A 24,852-nucleotide genomic window follows, 5' to 3' on the forward strand; every position below is an offset into this window, starting at 1 on the left:
ACCTCTACCACCTAGAAGGACAAGGGCAGCAGGCATGTGGGAACAACACCACCTGCACATTCCCCTCCCAGTCACACACCATCCCGACTTGGAAATATATCGCCGTTCCTTCATCGTTGCTGGGTCAAAATCCTGGAACTCCCTTCCTAACAGCACTGTGGGAGAACCGTCACCACACGGACTGCAGCGGTTCAAGGCGGCGGCTCACCACCACCTTCTCAAGGGCAATTAGGGATGGGCAATAAATGCCGGCCTCGCCAGCGACGTCCACATCCCATGAACGAATAAAAAAAAAGATTTGTGAATATGTCCCCCAGGTCCCTCTGCTCTTGCACACCCCTCAAAATAGTCCCATTTAGATTATACTGCCTCTCCACGTTGTTCCCCCCAAAGTGCATCACATCACACTATTCCACATTAAATTGCATCTGCCGTGTGTCTGCCCATTTCACCAGTCTGTCTCTGTCCTCCTGAAGTCTGCTGCTATCCTCCTCACTATTTACTACGTTGCCAAGTTTTGTATCATCCGCAAACTTCAAAATTGTGCTCTCTATACTCAAGTCCAGGTCGTTTATATATAACAAGAAAAGCAATGGTCTTAATACCGACCCCTGGGGACCCCACTGCATCCTTCTCTCCAATCAGAAAAACATCCGTTCACCAATACTTTCTGCCTCCTATCCCTTAGCCAATTATGTCCCCAAGTTCCCACCGTCCCTTTAATCCCATGTGCTTCTATTTTCTATACCCTCATCAACCCTCTCTAATACTTCATCAAAGAACTCAGTCAGGTTAAATGTAAGGAATCTTACAACACCAGGTTAGAGTCCAACAGTTTTATTTGAAAATCACAAGCTTTCGGAGCTTATCTCCTTCGTCAGGTGACCTGGTGTTGTAAGATTCCTTACATTTGTCCACCCCGGTCCATCACGGCATCTCCACATCAGTCAGGTGAGTCAGACATGAATGCAACAAACCTGTGCTGGCTGTCCCTTATTAACCCGGCCTAGTTCCAGGAGCCGTGGGGAGGTGGCAGCAGGCTCCTGGCGGTCCCTGATCAACCCAATACTTCTCCAAGTGAGAATTAATTTTGTCCTGAACAATGGGAATAGTGTGAGTACATGTGATGAGGACTATTTGTTCACAGGCCGGTTAAATATTTCCGTGCGAGACGGCAAGTTTCAGAATTGGCCTAAAGATTCTCGGCAGACGCCATGTATCCGCTCTGCTCATTAATAATCTTCCCTCCATCCATCCTCCATCGACCATGAGTCCAAAGGCCCATCAGGCCCGAGATCCCCCTTCACCTTTTGGCTGCTTCACTGCTGCCACCTCCCCACGGCTCCTGGAACTGCACCACCCTCCGCACTCACTGCTGCCACCTCCCCACGGCTCCTGGAACTGCACCACCCTCCGCACTCACTGCTGCCACCTCCCCACGGCTCCTGGAACTGCACCACCCTCCGCACTCACTGCTGCCACCTCCCCACGGCTCCTGGAACTGCACCACCCTCCGCACTCACTGCTGCCACCTCCCCACGGCTCCTGGAACTGCACCACTCTCCGCACTCACTGCTGCCACCTCCCCACGGCTCCTGGAACTGCACCACTCTCCACACTCACTGCTGCCACCTCCCCACGGCTCCTGGAACTGCACCACTCTCCACACTCACTGCTGCCACCTCCCCACGGCTCCTGGAACTGCACCACCCTCTGCACTCACTGCTGCCACCTCCCCACGGCTCCTGGAACTGCACCACTCTCCGCACTCACTGCTGCCACCTCCCCACGGCTCCTGGAACTGCACCACCCTCTGCACTCACTGCTGCCACCTCCCCACGGCTCCTGGAACTGCACCACTCTCCACTCTCACTGCTGCCACCTCCCCACGGCTCCTGGAACTGCACCACTCTCCACACTCACTGCTGCCACCTCCCCACGGCTCCTGGAACTGCACCACTCTCCGCACTCACTGCTGCCACCTCCCCACGGCTCCTGGAACTGCACCACTCTCCGCACTCACTGCTGCCACCTCCCCACGGCTCCTGGAACTGCACCACTCTCCGGACAGTGAGGGAGAGGGATGGAGGGGTGGAGAGTGGGGGAGGGGCGGATAGTGAGGTTGAGTGAGGGGGTGGAGAGTGAGGGAGGGGTGGACAGTGAAGGAGAGTGAGGGAGGGGTGGAGAGTGAGGGAGGGGTGGAGAGTGAGGGAGGGGTGGAGAGTGAAGGATAGTGAGGGAGGGGCGGACAGTGAGGGAGAGTGGGGGAGGGGTGGAGAATGAGGGAGGGGCGGACAGTGAGGGACAGTGGGGGAGGGGTGGAGAGCGAGGGAGGGGCGGACAGTGAGGGACAGTGGGGGAGGGGTGGAGAGCGAGGGAGAGTGGGGGAGGGGTGGAGAGTGGGGGAGGGGCGGAGAGTGGGGGAGGGGCGGAGAGTGGGGGAGGGGCGGAGAGTGGGGGAGGGGCGGAGAGTGGGGGAGGGGTGGAGAGTGGGGGAGGGGCGGAGAGCGGGGGAGAGTGGGGGAGGGGCGGAGAGCGGGGGAGAGTGGGGGAGGGGCGGAGAGCGGGGGAGAGTGGGGGAGGGGAGGAGAGCGGGGGAGAGCGGGGGAGGGGCGGAGAGCGGGGGAGGGGCGGAGAGTGCAGGGGGTGGAGAGTGAGGGAGGGGTGGAGAGTGAGGGAGGGGTGGAGAGTGAGGGAGGGGTGGAGAGTGAGGGAGGGGTGGAGAGTGAGGGAGGGGTGGAGAGTGAGGGAGGGGTGGAGAGTGGGAGAGGGGTGGAGAGTGGGGGAGGGGTGGAGAGTGAGGGAGACTGAGGGAGGAGTGGAGAGTGAGGGAGGGGTTAAAAGTGAGGGAGAGTGGGGGAGGGGCGGACAGTGAGGTTGAGTGAGGGAGGGGCGGAGAGTGAGGGAGAGTGGGGGAGGGGTGGACAGCGAGGGAGGGGCGGAGAGTGAGGGAGAGTTGGGGAGGGGTGGAGAGCGAGGGAGGGGCGGACAGTGAGGGAGAGTGGGGGAGGGGCGGAGAGTAGGGGAGGGGCGGAGAGTGGGGGAGGGGCGGAGAGTGGGGGAGGGGGGGAGAGTGGGGGAGAGTGGGGGAGGGGGGGAGAGTGGGGGAGAGTGGGGGAGAGTGGGGGAGGGGTGGAGAGTGGGGGAGAGTGGGGGAGAGTGGGGGAGGGGTGGAGAGTGGGGGAGAGTGGGGGAGAGTGGGGGAGGGGGGGAGAGTGGGGGAGAGTGGGGGAGGGGGGGAGAGTGGGGGAGGGGCGGAGAGTGGGGGAGGGGCGGAGAGTGGGGGAGGGGTGGAGAGTGGGGGAGAGTGGGGGAGAGTGGGGGAGGGGTGGAGAGTGGGGGAGAGTGGGGGAGAGTGGGGGAGGGGGGGAGAGTGGGGGAGAGTGGGGGAGGGGCGGAGAGTGGGGGAGGGGCGGAGAGTGGGGGAGGGGCGGAGAGTGGGGGAGAGTAAACTCGCAGGATGGGGCAGCGAGCCGGCAGCAATAACAGAAGCTTAAAGATAAAGGAAAGAGGTGATGGGTGTAAAGGTCAGACCTGTCAAGGAGCAAATACAGTTATAAAATAGAAGTATAAAAAGATTTTAAAATAAAGTAAAAGGAGCAACTATTAAAGATGAATTAAACTGTCTGTACAATAATATCGACAATATCCACAATAAAATGGGGGAACTGGATAGATGATAACTCACTGGATGGTTGATAGTGAGGAGGAAAGCTGTAGACTGCAGGAAGATATCAATGGACTGGTCAGGTGGGCAGAAAAGTGGCAAATGGAATTCAATCCAGAGAAGTGTGAGGTAATGCATTTGGGGAGGGCAAACAAGGAAAGGGAATACACAATAAATGGGAGGATACTGAAAGGTGTAGAGGAAGTGAGGGACCTCGGAGTGCATGTCCACAGATCCCTGAAGGTAGCAGGACAGGTAGATAAGGTGGTTAAGAAGGCATACGGGATACTTTCCTTTATTAGCCGAGGCATAGAATATAAGAGCAGGGAGGTTATGCTGGAACTGTATAAAACACTAGTTAGGCCACAGCTTGAGTACTGTGTACAGTTCAGGTCACCACATTACAGGAAGGATGTGATTGCACTAGAGAGGGTGCAGAGGAGATTTACGAGGATGTTGCCAGGACTGGAGAATTTTAACTATGATGAAAGATTGGATAGGCTGGGGTTGTTTTCCATGGAACAGAGGAGGCTGAGGGGAGATTTAATTGAGGTGTATAAAATGATGAGGGACCCAGATAGAGTGGATAGGGAGGACCTATTTCCCTCAGCAGAGAGGTCAATAACCAGGGGGCATAGATTTAATGTAATTGGTAGAAGGATTAGAGGGGAGCTGAGGAGAAATGTTTTCACCCAGAGGATGGTGGGGGTCTGGAACTCACTGCCTGAGAGGGTGGGAGAGGCAGAAACCCTCAACTCATTTAAAAAATACCTGGATGTGCACCTGAAGTGCCGTAACCTACAGGGCTACGGACCAAGGGCTGGAAAGTGGGATTAGGCCGGGGGGCTCACTTTCGGCTAGCACAGACACGATGGGCTGAATGGCCTCCTTCTGTGCCGTAAATTTTCTATGATTCACAGGAGGTAATAATCCATAGTGAGGAACCAGATGTGATAGGAATAACTGAAACATGGCTACATAAAGAACAGGACTGGCAACTAAATATGGCAGGATAACATAATCAGAAAGGATAGGGAAGGAAGGGGGGGTCGAGTAGATGTATTAATTATGGATAACATAATGGCAGTCGAAAAAAGGGACATAACTAACAGAAGGATAGAAACAGAATCCATATGGATTGACATAAAAGATAAGGGATCGATCACTCTAACAGGGGTATACTATAAATCACCAGTGGAAAGGAGGTGCAGAAAGAAATATGTAAGCAAAGGACATAGAATAATAATCATGGGAGATTTTAACTATCCCCAGATAAGCTGCCAAGAGGTAGGTAAAGGGGTACAGGTTTTTACAGTGTGTTCAGGACTCCTTTCATACCCAGTGGGTGAGAAGCCCAACAAGGGAGGAATCACTGCTGGATCTAGTAATGGGAAATGAACCCGAGCAGATAAGAGAAGTAAGCGTAGGGGAACACTAGGCAATAGTGATCATAACATAAGGTTTAAAATAATGATTGAGAAGGACACAAGTAAGACAAAGATCAAAGTAATAAATTGGGAAAAAATGCTGATTTTCAGGGGGTGAGAATGGAACTGGGAAAATAAACTGGAAAAATTTATCGACAAACAAAGAAATAGAACAGCAGTGGGAAACATTTACAACAGTGATCAATAGGGTCCAGGAGAAATAGATCCCTCTAAAAAGCAAGAATAAACTAGCCAGAGATGATACACCATGGATAAATAAAGAAATAAGAGCAAAATTGAAACTAAAGAAAAAGACTTACACTAAATGCATAGACAATAAAGGAGAGGGTGAGAAAAGGGAAAATGAAGAGGTTCGGAAAGAAGTAAATAAAACAATGAGGAAAGCAAAGAGAAACGACAAAATTAAATTATCAATGAACTTAAAAAGAAACAGTAAAGTATTCTACAGACACATAAATAACAAAAGAGAAATCAGGATAGGGATAGGGATAGGGAGAGGGATAGGGAGAGGGAGAGGGAGAGAGTGGGATTGGGAGAGGGATAGGGAGAGAGTGGGAGTGGGAGTGGGAGAGGGAGAGGGAGAGGGAGAGAGTGGGAGTGGGAGTGGGAGTGGGAGAGGGATAGGGATAGGGAGAGGGAGAGGGAGAGGGAGTGGGATAGGGAGAGGGAGAGGGAGAGGGAGAGGGAGAAGGAGAGGGAGAGGGAGAGGGAGAGGGAGAAGGAGAGGGAGAGGGAGAGGGATAGGGAGAGGGAGAGAGATAGGGAGAGGGAGTGGGAGAGGGAGAGGGAGAGGGAGAGGGTCACTAAGGGATACACACAATAAACTCACAGGTAATGACAGTGAAATGGCAGAAATATTAATTAATTACTTTGCCTCAGTATTTAGCAGGGAGACTAACACGGTGGGCAGGACATTAGAAGAAGAGATCAAAAACGATATCAAGACATTTAAGATAGAAAGTGGGGAGATAAATGAAAACTAATCAAACTGAGAGAGGATAAATCCCCTGGTCCGGATGGATTGCATCCACGAATATTAAAAGAAGTTAGTGAACATAGGAACAGGAGTAGGCCATTCAGCCCCTCGTGCCTGCTCCGCCATTTGATAAGATCATGGCTGATCTGTGATCTAACTCCATATTCCTGCCTTTGGCCCATATCCCTTAATACCTTTGGTTGCCAAAAAGCTATCTATCTCAGATTTAAATTTAGCAATTGAGCTAGTATCAATTGCCGTTTCCAAACTTCTATCACCCTTTGTGTGTAGAAATGTTTTCTAATCTCGTTCCTGAAAGGTCTGGCTCTAATTTTTAGACTGTGCCCCCTACTCCTAAAATCCCCAACCAGCGGAAATAGTTTCTCTCTATCCACCCTATCTGTTCCCCTTAATATCTTATATTAGTGAAGAGATAGCAGAGGCACGATTACATATATATATAAAAATTCATTGGAAAAGGGAATAGTGCCAGAGGACTGGCGGACAGTTAATGTGATTCCTATATTTAAAAAGGAGATAAAACCAGTCCAGGGAACTATAGACCAGTGAGCTCAACATTGTTGGTAGGAAAGATAATGGAATCCTTACTCAAAGATGTAATAGAAAAACATCTAGAAACTGAAAATATAATAAAGAATAGTCAGCACGGATTTCAGAGGGGAAGGTCAGGCTTGACCAACTTTATTGGATTCTTGGAAGAATTAACAGAAAGGGTAGATGGGGGTAATGTAGTAGATGTAATATATTTAGATTTTCAAAAGGCCTTCGATAAGGTACTGCATTGTGGACTCATGACTAAGGTCAGAGCATGTGGAGTCAGGGGACGGGTAGCAGAATGGATAGCAAGCTGGCAACAAAACAGGAAACGGAGAGTAGGGGTTAAGGGTAGGTACTCAGACTGGTGGAAGGTGGGAAGTGGTGTTCCCCAGGGATCGGTGCTGGGACCACTGTTGTTCACCATTTACATCAACGATTTGGACTCGGGAATCGGAAGTACAATTTCAAAACTTGTGGACGACATGAAATTGGGAGGTGTAGTTAATATTGAGGAGGACTGCGACAAAATGCAGGAAGACATTAATAAACTTGCAGAATGAGCATGTAATTGGCAAATTAATTTCAATATGGGTAAGTGTGAGGTATTGAATAAGGAGGCTGCACACTGCTTGGATAATAAGTGTCTAAGTGGGGTAGAGGAGCCGAGGGATCTGGGGGTACACATACACAAATCACCTGCGTTGTTACGTTTAGTTAACAAGGCCATAAAAAAAGCAAACCAAGCACTGGGGTTCATTTCTAGAGGGATAGAATTGAAAAGCCGAGAAGTTATGTTAAACTTGTATAGAACCTTGGTTAGACCACACTTGGAGCACTGTGAACAGTTCTGGTCTCCATATTATAAAAAGGATATAGAGGCACTGGAGAAGGTGCAAAAAAGATTTACTAGGGTGATACCAGAACTGAGAGGATATAATTATCAGGAAAGACTGAACAGGCTGGGGCTCTTTTCTCTAGAAAAGAGAAGACTGAGGGGTGACCTGATAGAGGTCTTTAAGATTATGAAAGGGTTCGATAGGGTAGATGTAGAGAAAATGTTTCCACTTGTGGGGAGTCCAAAACTAGAGGTCATAAAAATAAGATAGTCACTAATAAATCCATTAGGGAATTCAGGAGAAACTTCTTTACCCAGAGAGTGGTGAGAATGTGGAACTCGCTCCCACAAGGAGTAGTTGAGGTGAATAGTGTAGATACATTTAAGGGGAAGCCGGATAAACACATGAGGGAGAAAGGAATAGAAGGATAGGGTGATAGGGTGAGATGGAGTAGGGAGGGAGGAGACTCGTGTGGAGCATAAACACCAGCATAGACCAGTTGGGCCGAATGGCCTGTTTCTATGCTGTAAAATTCTATGTAATTCTAGAGAGAGCGGGGGGGGCAGTGAGTGAGTGAGAGAGAGTAAGGGGGAGAGTGAGGGAGGGGCGGAGAGGGAGGGAGGGGCGGAGAGCGAGGGAGGGGCGGAGAGCGAGGGAGGGGCGGAGAGCGAGGGAGGGGCGGAGAGCGAGGGAGAGGCAGCGAGCGAGGGAGAGGCAGCGAGCGAGGAGGGCGGAGAGCGAGGGAGGGGCGGAGAGGGAGGGAGGGGCGGAGAGCGAGGGAGGGCGGAGAGCGAGGGAGGGCGGAGAGCGAGGGAGGGCGGAGAGCGAGGGAGGGGCGGAGAACGAGGGAGGGGCGGAGAACGAGGGAGGGGCGGAGAACGAGGAAGGGGCGGAGAACGAGGGAGGGGCGGAGAACGAGGGAGGGGTGGAGAACGAGGGGGGTGGAGAGCGAGGGAGCCGTGGAGAGCGAGGGAGGGTTGGAGACTGAGGGAGGGGTGGAGACTGAGGGAGAGTTGGAGACTGAGGGAGGGGTGGAGAATGAGGGAGGGGTGGAGAATGAGGGAGGGGTGGAGACTGAGGGAGAGTTGGAGACTGAGGGAGAGTTGGAGACTGAGGGAGAGTTGGAGACTGAGGGAGAGTTGGAGACTGAGGGAGGGGTGGAGAATGAGGGAGGGGTGGAGAATGAGGGAGGGGTGGAGAGTGAGGGAAAGGCACGAAACAGGCTGCGAGATATGAAACAGTTAACCCCAGGTCCCAGTCAAAGAGACTCTGGTCCATGATCAGTTTCGGAGACTCATTTTCATCAAACAGTGAGGTCCTAGTGAAGACACATTAACATCGAGACAATGTCTAATCAAACTGAGCCTCTGAGCCACGCTCAGTCTCGGACAAGAACGGAAGGCCTTTCACACCTAAACAATGCTGTGAGCCGAGGGCCCGTCACGGTGAGGAATCCCGCATTGTCCTGATACTGTGGAGGTAGCGGGGAGGAGATCAGGAGTTGTCTCTCGACCTCACAGCTCTGCACAATGAAGGAGTTTTGAATCACCGAGATGCCCCGATGAAGAGGTGTGAACGTCAAACAATCCAACAGATTGATCGCTGAAACCACGGACGAGGCCCAGGTGGGGTTTGCGTGACTGGAACATTATAAGAAGGTACAAGAGCAGCACGTGGAGGCTGCAGTCAGGTGAAGACTGACGGAGACCAGTCACCTCCAGATCCAGGCCGATAATCATCATCGGTAACGACCAGACACGTGGGTGATTGTAAGTTCCAGGCAAACCACTGAGGGGTTCGCACTGCGGAGGCTGCAGTCAAGGGAAGAAGGACGGAGACCGGTCATTTCCGGGTCCAGGCCGACGATCAGCATCGGTAATGACCAGTCACATGGGTGATTGTAAGTTTCAATCAAATCATAGACGGGTTTGGACTCGGGTTTTGTTGGTCGAATAAACTAACGAGTTTGGGTTCAGTTTGTTTGTCGAGTGCAATTTTGTTCTTGTAAATCCGAGGTCCAAGAACGGATGTAAGGCAGAAGGGAACGGAACACCTTACAAAAGAGAGTGAGGGGCGGAGAGGGAGAGGGAGAGGGAGAGGGACAGAGGGAGAGGGACAGAGGGAGAGGGACAGAGGGAGAGGGACAGAGGGAGAGGGACAGAGGGAGAGGGAGAGAGGGAGAGGGAGAGGGACAGGGACAGGGAGAGAGGGAGAGGAGGCTCCAGGGTGACAGTACTGCCTAAATTCAGGGCATTGTGTCAAATTAAACCACAACTGCAGGATAAGGGGACACAGGGACAGGGTCGGTGTCAGGGTCGGTGTCAGGGTCGGTGTCAGGGTACGTGTCAGGGTCGGTTCCAGGGTACGTGTCAGGGTCGGTGCCAGGGTCGGTGCCAGGGTAGGTGCCAGGGTAGGTGCCAGGGTAGGTGCCAGGGTAGGTGTCAGGGTAGGTGCCAGGGTAGGTGCCAGGGTAGGTGCCAGGGTTGGTGTCAGGGTTGGTGTCAGGGTAGGTGTCAGGGTAGGTGCCAGGGTTGGTGCCAGGGTTGGTGTCAGGGTTGGTGTCAGGGTTGGTGTCAGGGTAGGTGCCAGGGTTGGTGCCAGGGTTGGTGCCAGGGTTGGTGTCAGGGTTGGTGTCAGGGTAGGTGCCAGGGTTGGTGCCAGGGTTGGTGTCAGGGTTGGTGTCAGGGTTGGTGTCAGGGTAGGTGAGTTACATGGGCTGAATCTGTACTTTGTGATAAAATGTGAATGTTGAAGTTCAGATGCTGACAGAGATCGAGGGGATATTGTTGGGGGATCGAGGGGATATTGTTGGGGAACGAGGGGATATTGTTGGGGGATCGAGGGGATATTGTTGGGGGATCGAGGGGATATTGTTGGGGGATCGAGGGGATATTGTTGGGGGAACGAGGGGATATTGTTGGGGGATCGAGGGGATATTGTTGGGGGATCGAGGGGATATTGTTGGGGGATCGAGGGGATATTGTTGGGGGATCGAGGGGATATTGTTGGGGGATCGAGGGGATATTGTTGGGGGATCGAGGGGATATTGTTGGGGGATCGAGGGGATATTGTTGGGGGATCGAGGGGATATTGTTGGGGGATCGAGGGGATATTGTTGGGGGATCGAGGGGATATTGTTGGGGGATCGAGGGGATATTGTTGGGGGATCGAGGGGATATTGTTGGGGGATCGAGGGGATATTGTTGGGGAACGAGGGGATATTGTTGGGGGATCGAGGGGATATTGTTGGGGGAACGAGGGGATATTGTTGGGGGATCGAGGGGATATTGTTGGGGGATCGAGGGGATATTGTTGGGGGATCGAGGGGCCAGTTCTGATCCACAGTGACGGAGGCTGCAGGTTGTGCCAGTTGCCAGCAGGGGGTGGCAGCATAACACTGGACCCCGCAGCCCAGCACAGACGACAGGAGGACCCCCCACTGCTGCTGAAAGGCTTCATTACAGGACGGAGATTAGAACCGTTCAGGAAGGCCAGGACAGGACATCCCAGCTCCAGGTACCGCATCAAACAAAAGACCCACAGCATCAGTAGGGGAGGGCAGTCAGAGAAGCTGCAAACTGCAGCATTATCACTCGCACTGACATCTCAACCTTACCTCCTTCCAATGGCACTGTGCTTTACATCATCTGCTAACATTCAGTAAGACTGTGTGAGTCTGCAGATGGGCCCGAATATGGCAGAGACAGAGATAGGGAGAGAACAATAGAAGCAGATCGACAGGAGCACAGACAGACCACAACTGAAAGCTAGAAAGAGACAAGAAAAATACACAAAGGCATCTGGGTGCAGCAACAGAGAGGGACAGAGAGAGACAGAGAGGGACACAGAGAGGGACAGGGACAGAGAGACAGAGAGGGACAGGGAGAGGCACAGGGACGGAGACGGACACAGGGGCAAAGAGAGACACAGGGGGACACAGGGGTAGAGAGGGACAGAGAGACACAGGGAGAGAGAGACACAAGGCGAGAGAGGGACACAGGGAGAACGAGAGACACAGGGTGAGAGACGGACACAGGGAGAGCAAGAGACACCAGGAGAGAGAGGAAGAGAGAGGGATACAGGGAGAGAGAGGGACACAGAGAGACACAGGGAGGCACAGAGAGACACCAGGAGAGAAAGGAAGAGAGAGGGATACAGGGAGAGAGAGGGACACAGAGAGACACAGGGAGAGAGAGGGACAGAGAGGGACACAGGGAGAGAGAGGAACAGAGAGGGATACAGAGAGAGAGAGGGACACAGAGAGACACAGGGAGAGAGAGGGACAGAGAGGGATACAGAGAGAGAGAGAGGGACACAGAGAGACACAGGGAGAGAGAGGGACAGAGAGGGACACAGGGAGAGAGAGGGACAGAGAGGGACACAGGGAGAGAGAGGGACAGAGAGGGACACAGGGAGAGAGAGGAACAGAGAGACACCAGGAGAGAGAGGGACAGAGAGAGACACAGGGAGAGAGAGGGACAGAGAGAGACACAGGGACAGACCAGGAATAAAACAGCAAGGTTAAAAAAAACAATGAATGCAGAACGAATAATGAAACAAAGAGACAAGACAGACAGAACAAAGTCTATTACTGTATATCGGGGAGGGTGAGGGTCTATTACTGTATATCGGGGAGGGTGAGGGTCTGTTCCTGTATATCGGGGAGGGTGAGGGTCTGTTCCTGTATATCGGGGAGTGTGAGGGTCTGTTCTTGTATATCGGGGAGGGTGAGGGTCTGTTCCTGTATATCGGGGAGGGTGAGGGTCTATTACTGTATATCGGGGAGGGTGAGGGTCTGTTCCTGTATATCGGGGAGGGTGAGGGTCTGTTCCTGTATATCGGGGAGGGTGAGGGTCTATTACTGTATATCGGGGAGGGTGAGGGTCTATTACTGTATATCGGGGAGGGTGAGGGTCTGTTCCTGTATATCAGGGAGGGTGAGGGTCTGTTACTGTATATCGGGGAGGGTGAGGGTCTGTTCCTGTATATCGGGGAGGGTGAGGGTCTATTACTGTATATCGGGGAGGGTGAGGGTCTGTTACTGTATATCGGGGAGGGTGAGGGTCTGTTACTGTATATCGGGGAGGGTGAGGGTCTATTACTGTATATCAGGGAGGGTGAGGGTCTATTACTGTATATCGGGGAGGGTGAGGGTCTATTACTGTATATCGGGGAGGGTGAGGGTCTGTTACTGTATATCGGGGAGGGTGAGGGTCTGTTCCTGTATATCGGGGAGGGTGAGGGTCTATTACTGTATATCGGGGAGGGTGAGGGTCTGTTCCTGTATATTGGGGAGGGTGAGGGTCTATTACTGTATATCGGGGAGGGTGAGGGTCTATTACTGTATATCGGGGAGTGTGAGGGTCTGTTCCTGTATATCGGGGAGTGTGAGGGTCTATTACTGTATATCGGGGAGGGTGAGGGTCTGTTCCTGTATATCGGGGAGGGTGAGGGTCTGTTCTGTATATCTGGGAGGGTGAGGGTCTGTTCCTGTATATCGGGGAGGGTGAGGGTCTATTACTATATATCGGGGAGGGTGAGGGTCTATTACTGTATATCGGGGAGGGTGAGGGTCTGTTCTGTATATCTGGGAGGGTGAGGGTCTGTTCCTGTATATCGGGGAGGGTGAGGGTCTATTACTATATATCGGGGAGGGTGAGGGTCTATTACTGTATATCGGGGAGGGTGAGGGTCTATTACTGTATATCGGGGAGGGTGAGGGTCTGTTCCTGTATATCTGGGAGGGTGAGGGTCTATTACTATATATCGGGGAGGGTGAGGGTCTATTACTGTATATCGGGGAGGGTGAGGGTCTATTACTGTATATCGGGGAGGGTGAGGGTCTGTTCCTGTATATCGGGGAGGGTGAGGGTCTGTTACTGTATATCGGGGAGGGTGAGGGTCTGTTCCTGTATATCTGGGAGGGTGAGGGTCTATTACTGTATATCAGGGAGGGTGAGGGTCTATTACTGTATATCGGGGAGGGTGAGGGTCTGTTCCTGTATATCAGGGAGGGTGAGGGTCTGTTACTGTATATCGGGGAGGGTGAGGGTCTGTTCCTGTATATCGGGGAGGGTGAGGGTCTGTTACTGTATATTTGGGAGGGTGAGGGTCTGTTCCTGTATATCGGGGAGGGTGAGGGTCTATTACTGTATATCGGGGAGGGTGAGGGTCTGTTCCTGTATATCGGGGAGGGTGAGGGTCTATTACTGTATATCAGGGAGGGTGAGGGTCTGTTCCTGTATATCTGGGAGGGTGAGGGTCTGTTCCTGTATATCGGGGAGGGTGAGGGTCTGTTCCTGTATATCGGGGAGGGTGAGGGTCTGTTACTGTAAATCGGGGAGGGTGAGGGTCTATTACTGTATATCGGGGAGAGTGAGGGTCTATTACTGTATATCGGGGAGTGCGAGGGTCTATTACTGTATATCGGGGAGAGTGAGGGTCTATTACTGTATATCGGGGAGGGTGAGGGTCTATTACTGTATATCGGGGAGGGTGAGGGTCTGTTCCTGTATATCGGGGAGGGTGAGGGTCTGTTACTGTATATCGGGGAGGGTGAGGGTCTGTTCCTGTATATCGGGGAGGGTGAGGGTCTATTACTGTATATCGGGGAGGGTGAGGGTCTATTACTGTATATCGGGGAGGGTGAGGGTCTATTACTGTATATCGGGGAGGGTGAGGGTCTGTTCCTGTATATCGGGGAGGGTGAGGGTCTGTTACTGTAAATCGGGGAGGGTGAGGGTCTATTACTGTATATCGGGGAGAGTGAGGGTCTATTACTGTATATCGGGGAGTGCGAGGGTCTATTACTGTATATCGGGGAGAGTGAGGGTCTATTACTGTATATCGGGGAGTGCGAGGGTCTATTACTGTATATCGGGGAGGGTGAGGGTCTGTTACTGTATATCAGGGAGGGTGAGGGTCTATTACTGTATATCGGGGAGGGTGAGGGTCTGTTCCTGTATATCGGGGAGGGTGAGGGTCTGAGGTTTCTGAGTCCGAGAGGTGAGCACAGTATAAAAGGAGAGACCTAGAGCGGGAGGAGAGTCTGAGAGTCTAAGGCAAGTCATGGCAGCAGAGCTCGCACCCGTGATATGCTCCTCCTGCACTATGTGGGAAGTCATGGACACTACCAGTGTCCCTGGTGACCATGTGTGCAGGAAGTGTGTCCAGCTGCAGCTACTGGCTAACCGTATTTCGGAGCTGGAGCTGTGGGTGGATTCACTGTGGAGCATCCGCGATGCTGAGACTATCGTGGATAGCACGTTCAGTGAGGTGGTCACACCGCAGGTAAAGATTACGCAGGCAGAAAGGAAATGGGTGACCGCCAGGCAGAGTAAAAGGACGAGGCAGGTAGAGCAGGAGTCCCCTGGGGCCATCTCCCTCTCAAACAGATATTCTGCTTTGGATACTGTTGGGGGAGATGGTTTATCAGGGGAAAGCAGCAAGAGCCAGGTTCGGGGCACCACGGGTGGCTCTGCTGCACAGGAGGGGAGGAAGAAGAGTGGCAGGGCTATAGTGATCGGGGATTCAATTGTAAGGGGAACAGATTGGCGTTTCTGCGGCCGCAAACGTGACTCCAGGATGGTATGTTGCCTCCCTGGTGCTCGGGTCAAGGATGTCACGGAGCGGCTGCAGGGCATTCTGGAAGGGGAGGGTGAACAGCCAGTAGTCGTGGTCCATATCTGTACCAACGACATAGGTTAAAAAAAGGGATGAGGTCCTGCAAGGTGAATTTAAGGAGTTAGGAGATAAATTAAAAAGCAGGACTTCAAAGGTAGTGATCTCAGGATTACTACCAGTGCCACGTGCTGGTGAGTATAGGAACAGGAGAATAGACAGGATGAATGCGTGGCTGCAGGGATGGTGTAGGAGGGAGGGATTTGGATTCCTGGGACATTGGGACCGGTTCTGGGGAAGGTGGGTCCTGTACAAGCGAGACGGGTTACACCCGAGCAGGACTGGGACCAATGTCCTTGCTGTGTTTGCTAGAGCTGTTGGGGAAGGTTTAAACTCGAGTGGCAGGGGGATGGGAACCTGAGCGGGGAGACAGAGGAGGGGGAAACAAGGATAGAAACAAAAGACAGAAAGGGAAGAAGCAATAGTTGAAGGCAGAGAAAACAAGGACGAGAAACAAATAGGGCCATAGTGCAAAATAAAACTAAGATGACCAGCAATCTTAAAAAGACAAGTCTAAAGGCAGTGTGTCTTAATGAGCGGAGCATTTGCAATAAGCTAGATGAATTAACAGCGCAGACAGATATTAACAGTCATGATATAGTTGCGATTACGGAGACATGGCTGCAGGGTGACCAAGGATGGGAACTGAACATCCAGGGCTATTCAATATTTCGGAAGGACAGGCAAAAAGGGAAAGGAGGTGGGGTAGCGTTGTTAGTAAAGGAGGAAATCAATGCAATAGTGAGGAAGGATATTGGCTCGGAAAATCACGATATGGAATCTGGATGGGCGGAGCTAAGAAACACCAGGGGGCAGAAAACATTGGTGGGGGTTGTCTATAGGACCCCAAACAGTAGTGGAGATGTAGGGGAGGGCATTAAACAGGAAATTAGAGACGTATGCAAGAAGGTACAACTATAATCATGGGTGACTTTAATCTACATATAGATTGGTCAAACCAAATTAGCAATAATACTGTGGGGGAGGAATTCGAGGAGTGTGTACGTGATGCTTTTCCAGACCAATACGTTGAGGAACCAACTGGAGAACAGGCGATCCTAGACTGGATATTGTGCAATGAGAAAGGATTAATTAACAATCTTGTTGTGCGGGATCCCTTAGGGAAGAGCGACCATAACATGATAGAATTCCTCATTAAGATGGAATGTGAAGTAGTCGAATCCGAAACTAGGGTCCTGAATCTAAATAAAGGAAATTACGAAAGTATGAGGTGCGAGTTGGCTATGATAGATTGGGGAACTTTACTAAAAGGGATGACGGTGGATAGGCAATGGCTAATATTTAAAGAACGTGTGCAGGAAATACAACAATTATTGATTCCTGTCTGGCACAAAAATAAAACAGGAAAGGTGGCTCACCCGTGGCTTACAAAAGAAATTAGGGATAGTATTAGATCCAAAGAGGAGGCATATAAAATTGCCAGAAAAAGCGGCAAGCCTGAGGATTGGGAGCAGTTTAGAATTCAGCAAAGGAGAACAAAGAGATTGATTAAGAGGGAAAAATAGAGTATGAGAGTAAACTAGCAGGGAACATAAAAACTGACAGTAAAAACCTCTATAAATATGTCAAGAGAAAAAGATTAGTGAAGACAAATGTAGGTCCCTTACAGTCAGAAATGGGGGAAATTATAATGGGGAACAAAGAAATGGCAGAACAATTAAACACACACTTTGGTTCTGTCTTCACAAAGGAGGACACAAATAAACTCCCGGAAATGTTAGGGAATCAAGGGTCTAGTGAGAGGGAGGAACTGAAGGAAACCAGTATTAGTAAAAAAAATAGTGCTGGGGAAATTAATGGGGCAAAAGGCTGACAAATCCCCAGGGCCTGATAATCTACATCCCAGAGTACTAAAGGAAGTGGCCCTGGAAATAGTGGATGCATTGGTGATCATCTTCCAAAATTCTATAGACTCTGGAACAGTTCCTACAGATTGGAGGGTGGCAAATGTAACCCCACTATTTAAAAAAGGAGGGAGAGAAAAAACAGGGAATTACAGACCAGTTAGCCTCACATCAGTAGTGGGGAAAATGCTCGAGTCTATTATAAAATATGTGATAACAAGACACTTGGAAGGCATTAACGGGATTGGACAAAGTCAGCATGGGTTTATGAAAGGGAAATCGTGCTTAACAAATCTACTGGAGTTTTTTGAGGATGTAACTAGTAGAATAGATAGGGGAGAACCAGTGGATGTGGTGTATTTGGATTTTCAGAAGACTTTTGATAAGGTCCCACACAAGAGGTTAGTGTGCAAAATTAAAGCACAAGGGATTGGGGGGAATATACTGGCAGTGGAGGCCAAGTCATTAGATGTATTCAAGAAGGAGATAGATATATTTCTTAATGCTAAAGGGATATGGGGAAAAAGCGAGAACAGGGTACTGCGTTAGATGATCAGCCATGATCATTTTGAATGGCGGAGCAGGCCCGAAGGGCCGAACGGCCTACTCTTGCTCCTATTTTCTATGTTTCTATGAACATAGGAACAGGAGGAGGCCATTCAGCCCCTCAAGCCAATTGTGCCATTCAATGAGATCATGGCTGATCTGTGACCTAACTCCATGTACCCGCCTTAGCCCCATATCCCTTAATACCTTTGGTTAACAAAAATCTATCAATCTCAGATTTAAAATTAACGATTGAGCTAGCATCAACTGCTGTTTGCAGAAGAGAGTTCCAAACTTCGCCCACCCTTTGAGTGTAGAAGTGTTTCCTAACTTCACTCCTGAAAGTCCTGGTTCTAATTTTTAGACTATGTCCCCAATCCGAGACTCCCCAACCAGCGGAAATAGTTTCTCTCTATCCACCCTACTGGTTCCCCTTAATATCTTGAAAACTTTGATCAAATCACCCCTTAATCTTATAAATTCCAGGGAATACAACCTTATGAGTGCAATCTTTCCTTGTAATTTAACCTTTGGTCCTTGTAAATCTACTCTGCACCCCCTCCAAGGCCAATATATCCTTCCTAAGGTGCAGTGCCCAGAACTGGCCCCAATTTCCCAGGAAGCTGAACCGTTCCCACACAATCTCCCCAGACATGCATTTAATTCTCTTCCCTTATTGTTCCTGTACAGACTGCACATGTTACTGGGAGATTCTGGTCTTTAATCAATCTCCTAATTGCTGAAACTCCCTTTGTAGGCCCTCGTCTTCTTTCTTCATCTGTTATTGCCTCCAGCATGAACACTGGCTTTCTGGCTGTTCCCCTTCTCTGCAAATTGTTTTCACCCAGTGATTGATATCCATACCCTGCCAGCTGAGAGGCAGTGGACCTTGGGGGTCTCAGTTCTGGCCACAAAAGTGCCTGTGTATTTTACTGACTGGAAGCTGCCCCCATGTTACCACTGCATTTCTGCACTTCACTTCCCCCTGACATCCATTTGCTCCATGGTGCTGTGGTTTTGCTGTCAGCTGGCACCATCAATCAGCACTCCTTGGGGATTCCTGCACTGCTTTGCTATCTCCTCTTTGTACAATGACAGATGCTCACCCATTTCTTTCCTTGTTAATTTACTCAGCCTGTAGGTGACCTCCTGAAATGTGCACTCCAAGAACCATTCAGCCTCCTGAATGTGATGGAGTGTTGCCAGCTGCACCTTTAAGCTCAGAAACATTGAGCTGGAGAACAAGCAGTCAGAGACACTTCTTGCAGGTGTGGTCATTGAGGACCTGCCATAGTGTCGGTCCTGCAGATCAGTTTTCAGCTGTCTCCTCTATACAAAACTAAACTTTTCAACAATTGAGTGATTTAACCTCTTGGGTACAATTCACTCAATGCTGCACTCCCCACCGAGGCAGCCCTGACGTCTTTGGTCTTGGTCTTGGTCTTGGTCTTGGTCTTGGTCTTGGTCTTGGTCTACGTCTACGTCTACGTCTACGTCTACGTCTACGTCTACGTCTACGTCTACGTCTACGTCTCAGCCCAGCCCTCCATTCATCCAGTGGGGATCCCTGGGGATATGTAAGGGGGGGTGGGGTGGGAGAGTCCATGTCAGTGTGTAACGGGGGGGGGGGGGGGTGGTGGTGGGTCAGTCCATGTCAGTGTGTAATGGGGGGGTGGTGGTGGGTCAGTCCATGTCAGTGTGTAACGGGGGGTGGGAGAGTCGATGTTAATTTCTTTTTGGGGTGAAGAGAAAAAACAAGACGAAGAAGCAGAAGGCAAGCGAAAAGAATGTGGAACTCGCTACCGTAAGGAATAGTTGAGGTGAATAGCAGAGATGCATTTAAGAGGAAGCTAGAGATGGGGGAGAAAGGAATCGAAGGATATCCCAATAGGGTGAGATGAAGTAGGGAGGGAGGAGACTCGTTTGGAGCATAAACACCAGCATAGACCAGTTGGGCCGAATGGCCTGTTTCTGTGCTGCAATGTAACTCTCTGTATGAAGTGGTTTCTCCTGCCCTCTGTTCTAAATCTCCTACATTTAATCTTGTATTTATGGCTCCTCGTTCTAAACCCTCAACTACTGGAAACAGTCTGCCTCCATCTACCCTGTCCCACCCTTTCATACTTTTAAACACTTGTATCATATCGCCCTGTAATCTGTTCTAATGAAAAAGCCCCAATATGCTGCTCGGTGAGTCCCAGCACTGAACGGGAATAATTGCTGCAATTCATTGTGTTTGTTTCTTTTTGCAGGAAGGAATGGTCCAGGATGCTGAAGCTGAAGATTTTGAACACGGTTGCTCCAATGTACTTTCTCGCAGTCTCCTTCACCACTATGATCCTTCAGAGTTTTGTTTTCATTCCCACTATCTTTGCTGATGACCTGAGCCGGCCATGGTCGTACTGCAGCTGCCACTTCACTTTCTTTCTCTACGTGTCGGCAAATGTTTTGGGAAACTACTTCATGATCCTGTGGTACCCATCAGAGAGCCTACAGACCGGCATCACCTGTCCCGATGGGAGGCAGACACTGCAACCCGGCAGCCACTTCTGCAAGTTGTGCAGTAAAGTCATCCTGAGGCGAGACCACCATTGCTTCTTCACGGCAAACTGTATCGGGAACAGGAACATGCGGTACTTTCTGATGTTTGGTTGGCACACCTCCATTGTCTGTCTCTACTCCTTGGTGGTAGGTGTAGCATACCTGAGTGTGGAATATCATCTCTCCTTCGAGAATCCCCTCACCTTCCTCACCCTCCTTCCCCTCTCCTTCTTCCACTTCTTCTTCAGTATGATCCCGTCTTTCCAGTTGTTCCTGGTTCTGATGCTGTACATCTGGTTGGGGATTGGACTCACCTGTGCTGGTTTCTGCTGCCAACAGATTCTCTTGGTAGCTCGAGGTCGGACCTGGTACCAGCTGAAGAAAGGGATGCCCCCAGTCCGCTGCACTCCATGGGGGGCAAACCTGCAGGACGTGTTCGGCAAGCGCTGGTTGCTGGGATTCTTCTTCCCGATTCCAACGGTAGATGTGGATCCTAAGGACAAATGGAACTGAATTCCCAGCACTCCCAATCACAACGCACTCATTGTACTGAATTCCCAGCACTCCCAATCACAACGCACTCATTGTACTGAATTCCCAGCACTCCCAATCACAATGCACTCATTGTACTGAATTCCCAGCACTCCCAATCACAACGCACTCATTGTACTGAATTCCCAGCACTCCCAATCACAACGCACTCATTGTACTGAATTCCGCAGCACCCCTGGGTGCTGGGGTGCTTGCCAATCCCAATGTATTGCACCTTCAGGTTATCCTGCAGTAGGAACGAGGTGCGATTACATTATCCAAGTACCCTGAACCTCAGTACATGGAGGGTGGGTGGTCAGATCACTCCCTCTGTACATGGAGGGCGGGTGGTCAGATCACTCCCTCTGTACGTGGAGGGCGGGTGGTCAGATCACTCCCTCTGTACGTGGAGGGCGGGTGGTCAGATCACTCCCTCTGTACGTGGAGGGCGGGTGGTCAGATCACTCCCTCTGTACGTGGAGGGCGGGTGGTCAGATCACTCCCTCTGTACGTGGAGGGCGGGTGGTCAGATCACTCCCTCTGTACGTGGAGGGCGGGTGGTCAGATCACTCCCTCTGTACGTGGAGGGCGGGTGGTCAGATCACTCCCTCTGTTCATTGACCAGGCCATCCTCCTGGTGTTTTTTATATATTGACTTCCTGTATTGAACACTTACACCATTATATAATTGTTTATAATCTGGTATGAGCAGAGGAAGTTAGAATCCAGTGACAATAAGGAATGTAAACCAGGGGAGTGAGTCAGGCAACTGAAGGGAAATAGCAGGAGTGAGAGCTCTGTTCAGGTGTGATGATCTAAGTATGCAAAACCATACAAATATAGCGAGCCCTGTTTAAGAGGGTTGTTGTTAACCAGAGCGTATTTCAATTCAGATTGGCTGCAAGTGCCCATGAGGGTGTGATCTCCATGTTGGCCGGTTAGTGGATGGACAGGTATAGGAACAGGAGAATATATTCAGCCCCTCGAGCCTGTTCTGCCATTCAATGAGATTATGGCTGATCTGTGACCTAATTCCATCCACCGGGCTTGGCTCCATATCCCTTAATACTCTACGCAACAAAAATCTATCAATCTCAGCTTTAAAATTATTAATTGAACTATCATCTACTGCTTTTTGTAGGAGTTCCACATTTCTACCACACTTTGAGTGAAGAAGTGTTTCCTAACTTCTCTCCTCAATGGCCTGGCTCTGGTTTTAAGGTTCTGTCCCCTTGTCCTAGACTCCCCTCTCTATCCACCCTATCAATTCCTTTCAAAATCCTAAACACCTCAATCAAATCACCCCTTTAACCTATATTCCGGGGAATACAAGCCTATTTTGTGTAATCTCTCCTCATAATCTAACCCTGGGAGCCCTGGTAATATTCTGGTGAATCTGGGCTGCACTCCCTCCAAGGCCAATATGTCCTTTCTAAGGTGCGGTGCCCAGGACTGTACACAGTGCTCCAGATGGGGTCTAACCAGGGCTTTGTATAGCTGTAGCAAATATTCCTCCCTTTTATATTCTAGCCCTCTATTTATAAAGGCTAACATTCCATTAGGCTTTTTAGAATCATAGAATCATAGAAAGGTTATAGCACGGAAGGAGGCCATTTGGCCCATCGAGTCTGTGCTGGCTCTATGCAAGAGCAATCCAGCTAGTCCCACTCCCCCGCCCTATCCATGTAGTCCTGCAAATTTTTTTCTTTCAAATACTTATCCAGTTTCCTTTTGAGGCCATGATTGAATCTGCCTCCAACACCCCCTGTCCTTTAGCCAATTCTGTATCCATGTTGCTACTGCCCCCTTTATTCCAGGGGCCACAATCTTGATGACAAGTCTACCGTGCAGCACTTTATCAAACGCCTTTTGAAAGTCCATATACACCACATCAATGAATCAAAGGTTATAGTAGGTAGACGGGAAAGTAGGGTTGAGGTCACAATCAGATCAGCCATGATCTTAGCAAATGGCACAGCAGGCTCGAGGGGCCGAATGGCCTACTCCTGCTCTTAATTCGTATTCGTATGAGGATTTAGAAAGGGTGAAATGCAGGTTCACGACCTGTAAAAGGAAATATAAATACCAAGAACTTGAAAAATTGAGGCTTTTTTCATTGGAACAACACAGATTACAAGGCAATAATATACAAGTATTTAAAAGTATGAAAGGGTGGGACAGGGTAGATGGAGGCAGACTGTTTCCAGTAGTTGAGGGATAGGAACAAGGCACCATAGATACAAGATTAAATGTAGGAGATTTAGAACAGAGGGCAGGAGAAACCACTTCACACAGAGAGAGAGACAGAGAGAGACAGAGACAGAGAAAGAGAGAGGGAGGGAGGGAGAGAGAGTGAGAGAGAGAGACAGAGACAGAGAAAGAGAGAGGGAGGGAGAGAGAGCGAGAGCGAGAGCGAGAGACAGAGAGAGAGGGAGGGAGAGAGAGACAGAGGGAGAGGGAGAGGGAGGGAGAGGGAGAGGGAGGGAGACAGAGACAGAGACAGAGAGAGGGAGGGAGGGAGAGACAGAGAGAGAGAGAGACAGACAGACAGACAGAGAGAGAGAGACAGAGAGACAGAGAGACAGAGAGAGAGAGACAGACAGAGAGACAGAGAGAGAGAGAGAGACAGAGAGAGACGGAGGGAGAGAGTGAGAGAGAGAGTTGTGCGTCTGTGGGTATCAATTCCAGGGGCAGAAACTGTCAACATTCAAGTCTGGACCGGAGAGGTGGATGACGATAAGGGTAAATGTGATGAGGACTATTTGCTCATGTGGAGGGTGAACATTGACAGGGACTGGTTGTGCCGAATGGCCTGTTTCCATGTTGTAACTTCGATGTATTTCCCTGCTACTGAATAAAGCGGTTTGTTTTAATGACTTGGATCCTTATCACTCTTGAAATAAAAACAGACTGTGCCAGAATCTGATCGGGTCGGTCAATATCTGTGGAGGGAAAGAGCAGGTCAATGGTTCAGGTGATCGCTCTCCAGCTCGACATTCACACTCTGGGAGTTTCATTGAAGAGACGAATAATAAGCTGGAATGAAGCAACTGGGCAGCACCGTGACCCCTCACCCCCCCACGACCTCTCCCCCCCACCGTGACCCCTCACCCCCCCACGACCTCTCCCCCCCCACCGTGTCCCCCTCTCCCCCCCACCGTGACCCCTCACCCCCCCCACGACCTCTCTCCCCCCCACGACCTCTCCCCCCACCGTGTCCCCCTCTCCCCCCACGACCTCTCTCCCCCCCATGACCTCTCTCCCCCCACCGTGTCTCCCTCTCCCCCCACGACTTCTCTCCCCCCCACCGTGTCCCCCTCTCCCCCCACGACTTCTCTCCCCCCCACCGTGTCCCCCTCTCCCCCCACGACTTCTCTCCCCCCCACCGTGTCCCCCCCTCCCCCCATGACCTCTCTCCCCCCACCGTGTCCCCCTCTCCCCCCACGACCTCTCTCCCCCCACTGTGTCCCCCTCTCCCCCCATGACCTCTCTCCCCCCACCGTGTCCCCCTCTCCCCCTCTCCCCCCACGACCTCTCTCCCCCCCACCGTGTCCCCCTCTCGTCCCCTCATCCTCTCCTCCTCCCCCACCCTTACTCCGCCTTCATCCCCTTCCCTCTCCCCCTCCCCTCCTCCCCTTCCCCTCCATCTTCCCCCCTCACTTCCTTCCCCCTCTACCTCGCTTCCTCCCCCATTTCCCCCTTCCCCTCCTCTGCTCTCCCCTATCCCACTGCCCATCCCCTCCCCTCCCCCTCCCTCTCCCCTCACTCATTCTCCCCTCCCCCTCCTCCCCCATTCCCCCCTCCTGTGAGCCCACTGTCCCCCTCTTTCTCCCCCACTGACTCTCTCTCTCTCTCCCACTGTCCCTCTCTCTCTCTCCCACTGTCCCTCTCTCTCTCTCCCACTGACCCTCTCTCTCTCCCACTGTCCCTCTCTCTCTCTCCCACTGTCCCTCTCTCTCTCTCCCACTGCCCTCTCTCTCTCTCCCACTGACTCTCTCTCTCCCTCTGTCCCTCTCGCTCTCCCACTGACCCTCTCTCTCTCTCTCCCGCTGACCCTCTCTCTCCCACTGATCCTCTCTCTCTCTCTCTCCCACTGTCCGTCTCTCTCTCCCCCACTGTCTCTCTCTCCCACTGACTCTCTCCCACTGACCTCTCTCCCTCCCAGCACGCTCTCTCTCTTCCATTGCCTTCTCTATCTCCCCCA

At 51.1% G+C, this 24,852-nt stretch overlaps 1 protein-coding gene across 1 annotated transcript; it reads left to right on the forward strand.

Moving 5' to 3' along the window:
• The first annotated feature begins 19,841 nt into the window (after nt 1–19,841).
• On the forward strand, nt 19,842–20,630 carry zdhhc22 (zinc finger DHHC-type palmitoyltransferase 22). The gene has a single exon (XM_067992203.1). It carries the CDS (start codon nt 19,845–19,847, stop codon nt 20,628–20,630), a length of 786 nt encoding a protein of 261 aa, XP_067848304.1. The 5' UTR covers nt 19,842–19,844.
• Nucleotides 20,631–24,852: the final 4,222 nt, after the last annotated feature.

The sequence above is a fragment of the Heptranchias perlo genome, chromosome 10, assembly GCF_035084215.1.
Source record: "Heptranchias perlo isolate sHepPer1 chromosome 10, sHepPer1.hap1, whole genome shotgun sequence".
Lineage (NCBI taxonomy): Eukaryota > Metazoa > Chordata > Chondrichthyes > Hexanchiformes > Hexanchidae > Heptranchias > Heptranchias perlo.

Bases quoted from the DNA above. Each gene is read 5' to 3' on its own strand.
- zdhhc22 (XM_067992203.1), top strand. From the start codon at position 19,845: ATGCTGAAGCTGAAGATTTTGAACACGGTTGCTCCAATGTACTTTCTC.